Source organism: Oncorhynchus nerka, linkage group LG9a (assembly GCF_034236695.1).
Source record: "Oncorhynchus nerka isolate Pitt River linkage group LG9a, Oner_Uvic_2.0, whole genome shotgun sequence".
Classification (NCBI taxonomy): domain Eukaryota; kingdom Metazoa; phylum Chordata; class Actinopteri; order Salmoniformes; family Salmonidae; genus Oncorhynchus; species Oncorhynchus nerka.
The window spans coordinates 15672908-15685464 of record NC_088404.1 but is presented as its reverse complement, the minus strand read 5'-3'; the positions used below and the strand labels follow the sequence as shown (position 1 = coordinate 15685464).

Genomic DNA, 12557 nt, shown 5'->3' with positions numbered 1-12557 from the left:
TGAGCTCTGCTTACCGATGCGGTGGGGACCTGACCTCAGCTTACCGATGCGGTGGGGACCTGACCTCAGCTTACCGATGCAGTGGGGACCTGACCTCAGCTTACCGATGCGGTGGGGACCTGACCTCAGTTTACCGATGAGGTGGGGACCTGACCTCAGCTTACCGATGCAGTGGGGACCTGACCTCAGCTTACTGGCGGTGAGGACCTGACCTCAGCTTACCGATGAGGTGGGGACCTGACCTCAGCTTACTGGCGGTGAGGACCTGACCTCAGTTTACCGATGAGGTGGGGACCTGACCTCAGCTTACTGGCGGTGAGGACCTGACCTCAGTTTACCGATGAGGTGGGGACCTGACCTCAGCTTACCGATGAGGTGGGGACCTGACCTCAGTTTACCGATGAGGTGGGGACCTGAGCTCAGCTTACCGATGCGATGGGGACCTGACCTCAGCTTACCGATGCGGTGGGGACCTGACCTCAGCTTACCGATGCGGTGGGGACCTGACCTCAGCTTACCGATGAGGTGGGGACCTGACCTCAGCTTACCGATGCAGTGGGGACCTGACCTCAGTTTACCGATGAGGTGGGGACCTGAGCTCAGCTTACCGATGCGGTGGGGACCTGACCTCAGCTTACCGATGCGGTGGGGACCTGACCTCAGCTTACCGATGCAGTGGGGACCTGACCTCAGCTTACCGATGCGGTGGGGACCTGACCTCAGTTTACCGATGAGGTGGGGACCTGACCTCAGCTTACCGATGAGGTGGGGACCTGACCTCAGCTTACCGATGCAGTGGGGACCTGACCTCAGCTTACTGGCGGTGAGGACCTGACCTCAGTTTACCGATGAGGTGGGGACCTGACCTCAGCTTACCGATGAGGTGGGGACCTGACCTCAGCTTACCGATGCAGTGGGGACCTGACCTCAGCTTACCGATGCGGGTGATGGAGTTGTGCGAGAGCTCCAGAACGTCCAGATCCACAGCACCAGCCAGACCATGGATGGATGTCAGACGGTTCCGGCCAAGTCGAAGAACTTGGAGGTTAGCCAGATTCTCACAGTCCACAAACGTGATTGAGTTGTCCTATACAGACATAACAATCAAAATATGTCTGAGTTTTCAAATACCAAGGATTTTATACTTTTACATGCTGATTTGATCACTGTGAGAGACAGTATGAAGTGTTGTGTGTATATAATATAATACTATGTAGCTAAAATATACTATGTAACACATACGCTGAGTGTAGAAAACATTATGAACACCTGCTCTTTCAATGACCAGGTGAATCCAGGTAAAAGCAATGATCCCTTATTGATGTCACTTGTTAAATCCACTACAAATCAGTGTATATGCAGGGGAGGAGACAGGTTAAAGAATGATTTTTAAGCCTTGAGTCAAATGAGACATAAATTGTGTATGTGTGCCATTCAAATCAAATCAAATTTATTTATATAGCCCTTCGTACATCAGCTGATATCTCAAAGTGCTGTACAGAAACCCAGCCTAAAACCCCAAACAGCAAACAATGCAGGTGTAAAAGCACATTCAGAGGGTGAATGGACAAGACAAAATATTTAAGTGACTTTGAACGGGGTATGGTAGTAGGTGCCAGGTGCACCGGTTTGTGTAAAGAACTGCAATGCTGCTGGGACTTTCACGCTCAATAGTTTCCCGTGTGTATCAAGAATGGTCTGCCACCCAAAGGACATCCAGCCAACTTGTCAGACATATACTGTAGATAGATATACAGTTAAAGTCGGAAGTTTACATACACCTTAGCCAAATACATTTAAACTCAGTTTTCACAATTCCTGATATTTAATCCTAGTAAAAATTCTCTGTTTTATGTCATTACGATCACCACTTTATTTTAAGAATGTTAAATGTCAGAATAATTTATTTCAGCTTTTATTTCTTTCATCACATTCCCAGTGGGTCAGAACTTTACATATACTTAATTAGTATTTGTTAGCATTGCCTTTAAATTGTTTAACTTGGGTCAAACGTTTCAGGTTCCACAAGCTTCCCACAATAAGTTGGGTGAATTTTGGCCCATTCCTCCTGACAGAGCTGGTGTACCTGAATCAGGTTCGTAGGCCTCCATGCTCGTACACTCTTTTTCAGTTCTTTTTCAGTTCAACAAATTTTCTATAGGGTTGAGGTCAGGGCTTTGTGATGGCCACTCCAATACCTTGACTTTGTTGTCCTTAAGCCATTTTGCCACAACTTTGGAAGTATGGTTGTGGTCATTGTCCATTTGGAAGACCCATTTGCGACCAAGTTTCAACTTCCTGACTGATGTCTTGAGATGTTGCTTCAATATATCCACATAATTGTTCTTCCTCATCATGCCATCTATTTTGTGAAGTGCACCAGTCCCTCCTGCAGCAAAGCAACCCCACAACATGATGCTGCCACCCCCGTGTTTCACGGTTGGGATGGTGTTTTTTGGCTTGCAAGCCTCCCCCTTTTTCCTCCAAACATTATGGCCAAGCAGTTCTATTTTTGTTTCATCAGACCAGAGGACATTTCTCCAAAAAGTACGATCTTTGTCCCCATTAATCATTGTACCTAAACATGTATACACAGGGCCCAGCTGTAAAAGAGACCTTGATCTCAGTCTGTGTTCCTTGTTGAAATAAATATATAATAATAATAATGTACAGTTGCAAACCGTAGTCTGGCTTTTTTTATGGCAGTTTTGGAGCAGTGGCTTCTTCCTTGCTGAGAGGCCTTTCAGGTTATGTCGATATAGGACTCGTTTTACTGTGGATATAAATACTTTTGTACCCATTTCCTCCAGCATCTTCAGAAGGTCCTTTGCTGTTGTTCTGGGATTGATTTGCACTTTTCGCACCGAGGTACGTTCATCTCTAGGAGACAGAACATGTCTCCTTCATGAGTGGTATGACGGCTGAGTGGTCTCATGGTGTTTATACTTGCGTACTATTGTTTGAACAGATGAACGTAGCACCTTCAGGCGTTTGGAAATTGCTCCCAACGATGAACTAGACTTGTGGAGGTCTACAATTTATTTTCTGAGGTCTTGGCTGATTTCTTTTGATTTTCCCATGATGTCAAGCAAAGAGGCACTGAGTTTGTAGGTAGGTCTTGGAATACATCCACAGGTACACCTCCAATTGACTCAAATGATGTCAATTAGCCTATCAGAAGCTTCTAAAGCCGTGACATAATTTTCGGGAATTTTCCATGCTTTCCAATTGTCTGGCTTTCAGTGTCATTACAATAGTACTATTTGTTCATTTGTTTATTTGTCAGGGACCATGTACAACATTCCATTGCACCAGATTTGGCTAGATAAAACATTTCTGTACAGCTTACCCCACATGTAAATGGTGGTGTATTTACCTGTACATCGATGTAGCGAAGCTCTGTGCATTGACTGAGGCCCTCCAGGGATTTAAGGCCACAGCGTCTCATGGTGAGGGTCTGCAGTCTGGGGCATTGGGACAAAGTAGAGAGGCTACAGCCAGGGAGATCCTCCAGAACAACTGTGGTCACCTGCATTGGAAGGTAGAGCCCAGTCAGTGAAATATTGCTTTTGGTTTTGTTATGGTTGGTTTGTTGGTTATTTGAATGTGTCTGATTGACTGTTTTGCAGACATGGGTCAAATGCATCTAGGTCCAATACTTTCAAATATCCTACTTGTAGTCTAGTGTAATACCTTTAGTGTTAAAAGCTAAATCAAGCGCAACTTATACATCACTTATTTTTCTGGAAAAACCTTTATGAAATAAAGCAGGGGTAGGCAACTACATTCAACGAAATTCATACCTTGATTACATTAAGACACGATCGCATATGTGACCGACCGGCTTGATTCTGTCATATGTAGCAACATTTTTGATTGTGTTTTTTACATTGGATAAAGGTGGAGACTCAGAGCTAGAAAATGGTATATCGTACACTACAGTTGAGGAACAAAGGGAAAGTAATTCTGCTTTGAAAGTTGATAAACTTGTAACCTGACTTTTGAGAAAATGTCCCTTGAATGTTTTGGTACACCTAAGCGAGAGCTCTTCTTTGTCTACATTCAGCATCGTTCCAAACCCTATTAAGCTTTAGCAGGGTAGCCTAGTGGTTAGAGCGTTGGACTAGTAACCGAAAGGTTGCAAGTTCATATCCCTGTCGTTCTGCCCCTGAACAGGCAGGCAGTTAACCCACTGTTCCTAGGCCGTCATTGAAAAATAAGAATTTGTTCTTAACTGACTTGCCTAGTTAAATAAAGGTCAAATAAATAAATAAAAACATGTGAGGCCATGTATTAAACAACCAAAGAATTCATGACTAAAGGCTAGTTTATACTACAGGTGTGTTCATAAATTTAATATGGAGTGCCAGAGTGTGCTCTGGGCGTTCGTAAACTCAGAGCATTGTCAGACTGTCCTTTTGTAAATTCAGAGTGTTTTTCGCTCTCGGACCGTTCAGAGTGCACCCTGGACGCTCTGGCCCAGGAGTAGGGTTGATCCGAGCGTTCTGACCTAACAACAGCAGTCAAGCACCCAAGCTAACTGGCTAACGTTGGCTAGCTTGCTAGCTACTTCCAGACACAAATGAGGGAATAGCTCATTCTGACCATTTTACTAGCCCTAGCAGAGCTGGTTAGGCTGTTTTTATGCTATCCAGAGCGTTGGTGACTGCAACTGTACTGCTGGCAACAAATTAATTATGCTTTTTTTGCCAACGTTTACTGAGACCGGCCATATTCAACGGGCGTTGAGCGTCCGTAAATAACTCAGACGAGTGTGCCAGAGTACTCTGAAACAGTTGCTTCAGTGACGTTCTATTGAAATGGATACTTGCATACTGGAGTCTTTTGTTAAGTTTTAATACACGCAAAAAAAATGAAAAGCCGTGTTAGACAGGATTACCCTACACATACTGACCAGCTCAAATAGACAGAAGCGTGCTATATGGCAGACCAATCCAAACTCATCTCTCGGCATGTCCAGCCCACTCATTATCTCAGCCAATCATGGCTAACTAGGCTCGTAATTGAACAATTTCATTCGTATTTACAAAAGTCATACGAGTTTGTTATTAAGGCACATGAAAGTTCACATGGTCCAGAAGGCCTATCTGCCCCCCAAAAAACTTTTTGATTTAAAAAAAAGTTTATGTTCAAATGGCTCTCCTGTGAAGTAGTGACCCACGCCATACGCCTAGTTTCCTGAAACGGGCCACATATATATATTTTTTTTATTCCTGGGCATAGTTTGGAACAGATTTCCTAATTTATACAAATGTTTTTCTTAATTCCTGGTGATTTTAGTTAACAACAACAAAAAATCACTCGCGGCACTAGGCTGCCTGTTACTGACCCCTGAAATAAAGAGTATCACATTGTAGATCGTATCATGCAGGTTACCTCCTGAGGGGAGTTCCAGGCCCCAGACTGAAGGAGTGTTTCTGGGCAGAGGAGGGGTAAACCGCTCCCCTCAGCGGCCCTCCTCGCCCCCCTCCTCCTCTGGGTCCTGACCCCCTGCTGCTGCTTCCTCTTGTTCTGCAGGGAGAGTTTGGACCAGGAAGTGCAGTCCCTCATCCAGGCCAGTCTCCTCTGCTCCGTCTGCTCTGGTAGAAATACACTCATACGCTCAAAGGCAGACTGAGGGGCTGAGGTGCTGGGGTCAATGGGGGGAGAGCTGGCAGTGGGGGAACATTCAGTGGCGGCTGATTTCTCCTCTCTGGCTTTTTCCTCACTCGGGTTTTGACTTTCCTCCTTCACTATTCCTGTCTCCAGCTTTTGCAGGCTCTTTGGTTTCCTCTCATCTGATTCCATCCTAATCTCTTCCTCCTCCTTGCTTTTTCTTTCATTCTCCTTTTCCTCCTCATTCTCCTGTCTTTTTCTCCGCTCCTCCTCCCTTTCTTGCTTGTCTTTCTCCTCCCTAATCTGCTCCTCCTTCTCTCTCCTCTCCTCCTTCTTTCTCTTCTCCTCTTCTTTCCTTCTCTTCTCCTCTTCTTTCTTTCTCTTCTCTTCTTCATGCTTCTTTCTCTTCTCCTCCCCTTTTCTTCTCTCTCCCTCCTTTCTGTTCTCCTGATCCTCCCTCTTTCTTCTGTCCTCCTCATCCTGTCTCTCTCTCTCCATACGGACTCGATCCTCTTCTTTGGCTCTCTCATACTCTAAGCTCCTCCTCTTCAGCGCTTGCTCCTCCAACTCTCTCCTTCTGTTTTCCTTTTCCTGCTTCAGCCGCTGCTCCTCCTGTTCCCTCCTCCACCTCTCCTCCCTCCTGTTCCTCTCCTCCTCAGACCTTCTTTGTTCCTCTCTTCTGCGGTGGAGCTCAGCCCTGGTCCACCGGCGTGCCAGGACGCCTCTGAGGGCAGCCTGGATAGTGATGGCCGCCCTGCATCGAGACTGGTGGGTCTTCCTCCTCTTTTCCTCCTGCACCTTCTCAAAGGCCCTCCTCTCTTCCTCCATCTGTCTCTGGAGGCTGCTGATCAGCTCCTGGTTAGTGTGGGAGAGTGGAGGAGAGAAGTTAAACCAATAAAAACTGAAAAGAAAGATGAGCCCCTTCTGAAAACACTTCCAACCAAGCCCATTTCCATTGCCAGTGTTTCAGTGTTTGCACATCTAAAAAAAAATGTGATTGAATCTGGCCCACCTGCTGTTTGAAAAGCTCTTGTTGAAGCTTCTCTTCTGCCTCTCTTTCTCTCATCTCCTCCATGCCTGTAGGGCGATACTACAGACAGACAATGACTTCTTCAGTTGGTCACTCTTAGTTATGGAAAACATAGAAATGGGAAATGGGAGAAAGGGATGATATGAACTATCTCACCCTATTGTCCTCTTCTATCTGCCTCAGCTCCTCCTCAAAGTCTCTCTGTCTGCGTTTCCTCCCCTCCTCCTTTTCTCTCTGCTCATTCTGCTCCTTCTTTCGCTCCACCTCGTATTCCACAATTCTCCTCTCATCCTCCTCTTTCAACTTACACTCCAAAGTTTTCAGTTCCAAACTGAGTTGCTTTTCAGACCTTAAATATGCATCACATTCAATATCATCTGTGTCAAACAGAAAGACACAGGTCACAGCTCCATTAGTTCCATAAGAATATCACCTTTTTTATTTCCTTTATAGGGCTGGACTAAATGAGGCAAGGGTGACATCTAGTGGGCATATATATCACACACGCACACAGAAATCTACACATACCCTCACTGTTGTGTGGCACTCTGTCTGTAATGTCACTGTCAGATACAGTGTGAGGGCAGGCCTTGTTGGGGATAGCGTTCAACTTCTCATCCTCCATCTCTAACATGACCTAAATCAATCAAACATATTTAGCCTACGTCCCAGCACAAATTACATAACACTAGTACTTCAGGGCACACAAGCCTTATTAAACTAGACTCACTTGTTCTTTTAACTTCACTGGGTCCTCGTGTAGGCCTAAGTCAGAGGCCAGTTCCATTAAAAGGTCTTCAGAACGACTTGAAATTATGGAATACACCTCAGCCGCTCTGGAATCTGAAAACAGACAATGTACAAAGACATCGAGTCACATATACACAACAATAGTATGACATCATGAAGCCAGCAGCTAGCTTGACTGATGAATAAATGATCCATGCATTTTCTATATTTCTGTTGCCTATGCATTATCCAGAGGTCCTCATTCCTACCATCATCTTCATTGTCCTCAAGGATGAGCTTTTCAAACTGACTTGCTCTGTTCTCGGAGGCTTCAAAATATTTGAGCATTGATTCTGGGATTTTATCTGAAACCTGGGGGTGTTGAAAGGTGAAAAGTTAGGTTTACATGCATTTGCAACCAGTAGACATTCATTGACAAGTCGTATAAAAACACTGTGCAAACAGTAGGCTAACGTTAGACAATGGAGATTATTAGGCCTACACAAACTCTCCAGTTGACTAATAATAAATCAACTCACATCATCTTCATCGGCATGATCTTCATCAGCAGATGAGTAAAAATCTTCTTGAAAAGAATGATCTAATTCAATATCCTCAGAGGAGTTGTTGATGCTCAGTTTGCTCAGGTCTTCTTGACTGACATCCATGGTCTAGCTAGCAGCTTCAGGAAACAGAAAAAGAGCAGGAAACACTGCATGAAACTTAAACTTAAAACTTTTACATTTTATTCCCACGAAATGTTTCTGTTTTAAATAAGAGGTCATTTACCTGTGTTTGTCTGTTTTGTATATTTGCTAACCGGTTTTCTAACCATGAACGTCAAATCATTCCATCCGCGTCTAAATGGAACTGTTGTCGCTATGGAAACTGAGGAGAACACTACGGAACACCACTCAGGACAAACGTAACCCTGTAGGGTGTTGACTTGCCATTTGGCAACATACCATTTCTCTACATTTCATGTACAGATAAAATGGGAAACATTAGTTACCAGTATCTTTGTTTTATTGTTAGGCTACGTCAAATCATAGACTGAGGGGGGCCTCAGTAATTTACATGACAAACAACTATTTTCTGTGACTCTCTCTTCTATGTGCACGGCATAATGTCCAAACATTCCCTTTATGTTTCAAAGAACTTTAGCCTACTACTACAGTAAATCGTGTGGGGAAAGTACATTGCAATCATGCAAGATCACAGTAAATGTTGTTCTTTGGAATTGAATAGCCTTGCATAAGCCTCAAGTGCTGTCTTTTCCCTCTCTCTCTCTCTCTCTCTCGCTCTCCAAAGTTGAAGGTACTGTTGTGGCCAACAACACAGACTGCAACCTACTGTACAACAATGACATTTCTGATGACAAAGGAACGGAACCTTTCCCACATGGTTGTAGTCCGTCTCTCTGAGGAGATTCCAGAGCAGCCCGCGCAGGTTTTCCCACACCCATTCCCAGGGGCTCTCAGAACTTTACAACTTCCGCCACCTTGTTCAGTGTTTCACTGGAGAACATTGTATCCTCACATTTTTGTGTTTGGACTCAGAAGTCATTGAGTCTTCTCTCATGACTTGCCAGAATTCAAGGGCAACATCAATGGCTAAATGGCGCCAGATGCACCTTATCATGTTACCTTGAAAAACCAACATCAAATTCCATAGATTCTCTCCAAAAACACAATGTGGTCTATACTCTGAGTCTACAAAACTTTAAGAACACCTTCCTAATATTGAGTTGCACCCCCCATTTTTGCCCTCAGAATAGTCTCGATTCACCAGGGCATGGACTCTACAAGGTATTGAAAGTGTTCCACAGAGATGTTGGCCCATGTTGACTCCAATGCTTCCCACAGTTGTGTCAAGTTGGCTGGATGTCCTTTGGGTAGTGGACCATTCTTGATACACACAGGAAACTGTTGAGTGTGAAAAAACCCAACAGCATTGTACTTCTTGACACAAACCGTTGCGTCTGGCACCTACTACCATACCCCGTTCAAAGGCACTTAAATCTTTTGTCTTGCCCATTCACCCTCTGAATGGCACACATACACGATCCATGTCTCAATTGCCTCAAGGCTTAGAAATCCTTCTTTAACCTGTCTCTTCACCTTCATCTACACTGATCGAAGTGGATTTAACAAGTGACATCAATAAGGGATCATAGCTTTCACCTGGATTCACCTGGTCAGTCTAGGTCATGGAAAGAGCAGTTGTTCTTATTGTTTTATATACTCAGTGTATGTATATGCAGTCTGAAAGGTCAACAAACAGTGACACTGCCAAACGTGTTTGTATTTGTGTGTGTATACGAGCATTACAAAGGTCATTACGGATCACGGTACCACTTCAGTCCCAGCATTTCACAGGGAGAGTTTTCAGCGGAGCCCTTGTTGTTGAAGTCAAACTGCCTGCCCCTCTGTTCCATCAGGTCCCCCTAAGAAGCATTGACAAAGTTCAATTGCTCAAAAAGGCCCCATCAGCAAGCCTTGTCCACTCTGATTAGGCCCCAGCGGCGTGTGGCCCTTTGTCAGTAGGCAAGGTGTCCTGACGCTTTTGTCCGGGAGCACAGAACCCAGACAGCAACCAGACAGGCCCAAGCTGCAGATTTACACAACAGATTACAGCAGTCAATGGCGGCTCCGGCCCAAATGGAGTGCTGGTTTGGATAGTTTGGATAGCCACCGTGTGTTTACTCTGTCAAGGGTTTTCTGTTACTGGACTGTAGCTATTATCTGGGCCTCTGGGTCCTGGCCGGGTGCTTCAAGCCTATCGCTTCTGTCTAGGGCTGGGAGGAGAGGGGGCTGCTGAAAGAAATTAAAATGTGACAACGAAGTTCCCATGTATCTCTGGTACTCCTCATACTGTAAATTAGATTAGACATAGTGTGCAACAAATAAAACATTTATTGTGTTCAATGTTGTCTCGTAATATCTAGGGATCTATTGTATTTGTTGTATAATAAATCAATTCAAAATCAAATCAAATTTATTTATATAGCCCTTCGTACATCAGCTGATATCTCAAAGTGCTGTACAGAAACCCAGCCTAAAACCCCAAACAGCAAGCAATGCAGGTTTTGAAGCATGTTGGCTAGGAAAAACTCCCTAAAAAGGCCAAAACCTAGGAAGAAACCTAGAGAGGAACAAGGCTATGAGGGGTGGCCAATCCTCTTCTGGCTGTGCCGGCTGGAGATTATAACAGAACATGGCCAAGATGTTCAAATGGTCATAAATGACCAGTATGGTCAAATAATAGGTCTGGAACAGGTAGCACGTCCGGTGAACAGGTCAGGATTCCATAGCCGCAGGCAGAACAGTTGAAACTGGAGCAGCAGCACGGCCAGGTGGACTGGAGACAGCAAGGAGTCATCATGCCAGGTAGTCCTGAGGCATGGTCCTACGGCTCAGGTCCTCCGAGAGAGAGAGAGAGAGATAGAGAGAACTAGAGAGAGCATACTTAAATTCACACAGGACACCGGATAAGACAGAAGTACTCCAGATATAACAAACTGACCCTAGCCCCCTGACACATAAACTACTGCAGCATAAATACTGGAGGCTGAGACAGGAGGGGTCAGGAGACACTGTGGCCCCCTCCGATGATACCCCCGGACAGGGCCAAACAGGAAGGATATAACCCCACCCACTTTGCCAAAGCACAGCCCCCACACCACTATGGTGTATAATAGATAGGTGGCTTAGAGGTTAGAGAGGTAGACCTATACAGCCACTCTGTATAGAGTGTTGCCAGTTAGAACTCCAGTCAAGGCACTGCAACAATAGGACACAATGAGAGGATTCTGAAAGTTACTTGCAGGTAATGGTTGTTCATAGATATTACACTCTTAGAAAAAAGTGATTGTAAAGCGTTCTTCGGTTGTCCCAATAGCAGAACCCTTTGAAGAACCATTTTTGGTTCCAGGTAGAACCCTTTTAGGTTCTGTGTAGAATCCTCTATGGAAAGGGTTCTACATGGAACCCAAAAGAGTTCTACCTGGAACCAAAAAGGGTTCTTCCATAGGTTGTCCTATGGGGACAGCCGAAGAACCTTTTGGGTTCTAAATAGCACATTTTTTCCTAAGCGTGTATACTCACGCTTAGAGGGGGAAATTATTAACCAAGATAATCCCTGACGAAAGGCACTGACATAAATTTGAAGCATAATCACTTTAAGTTGCATTCTTTGGCTAAGCGGCAGTCACATTTGATTCACACCCAACAGAATACACTTCTGGTTCACCTCCCTTTAAGCCTCAAAATGAGACCCACCCAAAATGCTAGGATTCACCTACTGTAAATCTTCAAGGCTGAAGATCAGATATGATATTTTTGTTATTATCCATCAATAAAGTTAGAGTAACAACTGTGGGTTGTAAGTGAGACATTCCTGCAAGGGGAGATTTGGATGGTCTTTCAAAGTTATGATTATGGTGCCAGTATGACCTTACTATTTCAAAGCTGCTTCTGATTACTATGGGATTATATGTAATCGGAAATTCCCTACTAATGAGAGTGAGGTTGGAATGGGCCTCTTGGAAGCTGCATGGTTTCATTGAGGAAATACAATGTGTTGGTGGTCAGAACTACTGTATGTACACTGTTATGATGTAGGGCCTATCTTACAGTTCAAAGAAAGTGTTACCAGATGTTTGCATGGCAATGCATTGGTGCCATACAGTAGATTTCAGGGGGGGCTTTTGTGAGCATGGCCTTATTTCTATTACAGCATATTGGATGAGTGTCATTTATATTCCATTCACCCAGCTCAATGTAACATTGATAGGTTTAGGCCATTACATGATACTCCAATTTTACCTAAACCAATCATGAGGTTGCTACAACCTAGTCAATAAATGAAAGTTTACAATGTAGGTGCACAGGTCGAGATCATTTTTAGTAATCAAGGTGACAGACAGTGACACATTCAATACCGCCTTGCACACTCCTGCATCTGGCTGATCTATGGTGTAATCACTAGTGCAACAGTTGCAAATGAGAGTTTCTATTGAACAAATTCAGTTATGTTTATCCCCGTTTCGTTCCGTTTGCTTCCATTTAAGAAACATTTTTCAACAGAATCAGCAGAATGAATACATGATCACACGCAAACACAGTTCACTTTCATAGCAGCCACATACAAACAGTATGATCACTTTGTTCATTCCTTCTCG

The 12557-nt window shown here is 44.3% G+C and overlaps 1 protein-coding gene across 1 annotated transcript in view; it reads right to left on the bottom strand.

The window, feature by feature from the left end:
* lrriq1 (leucine-rich repeats and IQ motif containing 1) overlaps window positions 1-8223 on the bottom strand; it is a 49828-nt gene extending 41605 nt beyond the window's left edge. The window contains exons 1-9 of the mRNA XM_029668879.2: window positions 7915-8223; window positions 7645-7747; window positions 7377-7489; window positions 7175-7283; window positions 6803-7023; window positions 6629-6706; window positions 5398-6471; window positions 3377-3529; window positions 937-1087 (exon numbers count right to left, since the gene is read on the bottom strand). Coding sequence (XP_029524739.2) covers window positions 937-1087; window positions 3377-3529; window positions 5398-6471; window positions 6629-6706; window positions 6803-7023; window positions 7175-7283; window positions 7377-7489; window positions 7645-7747; window positions 7915-8043 — 2131 coding nt within the window. The 5' untranslated portion in view covers window positions 8044-8223. The remainder of the gene's footprint in view (window positions 1-936; window positions 1088-3376; window positions 3530-5397; window positions 6472-6628; window positions 6707-6802; window positions 7024-7174; window positions 7284-7376; window positions 7490-7644; window positions 7748-7914) is intronic.
* Between the last annotated feature and the right edge of the window lie 4334 nt (window positions 8224-12557).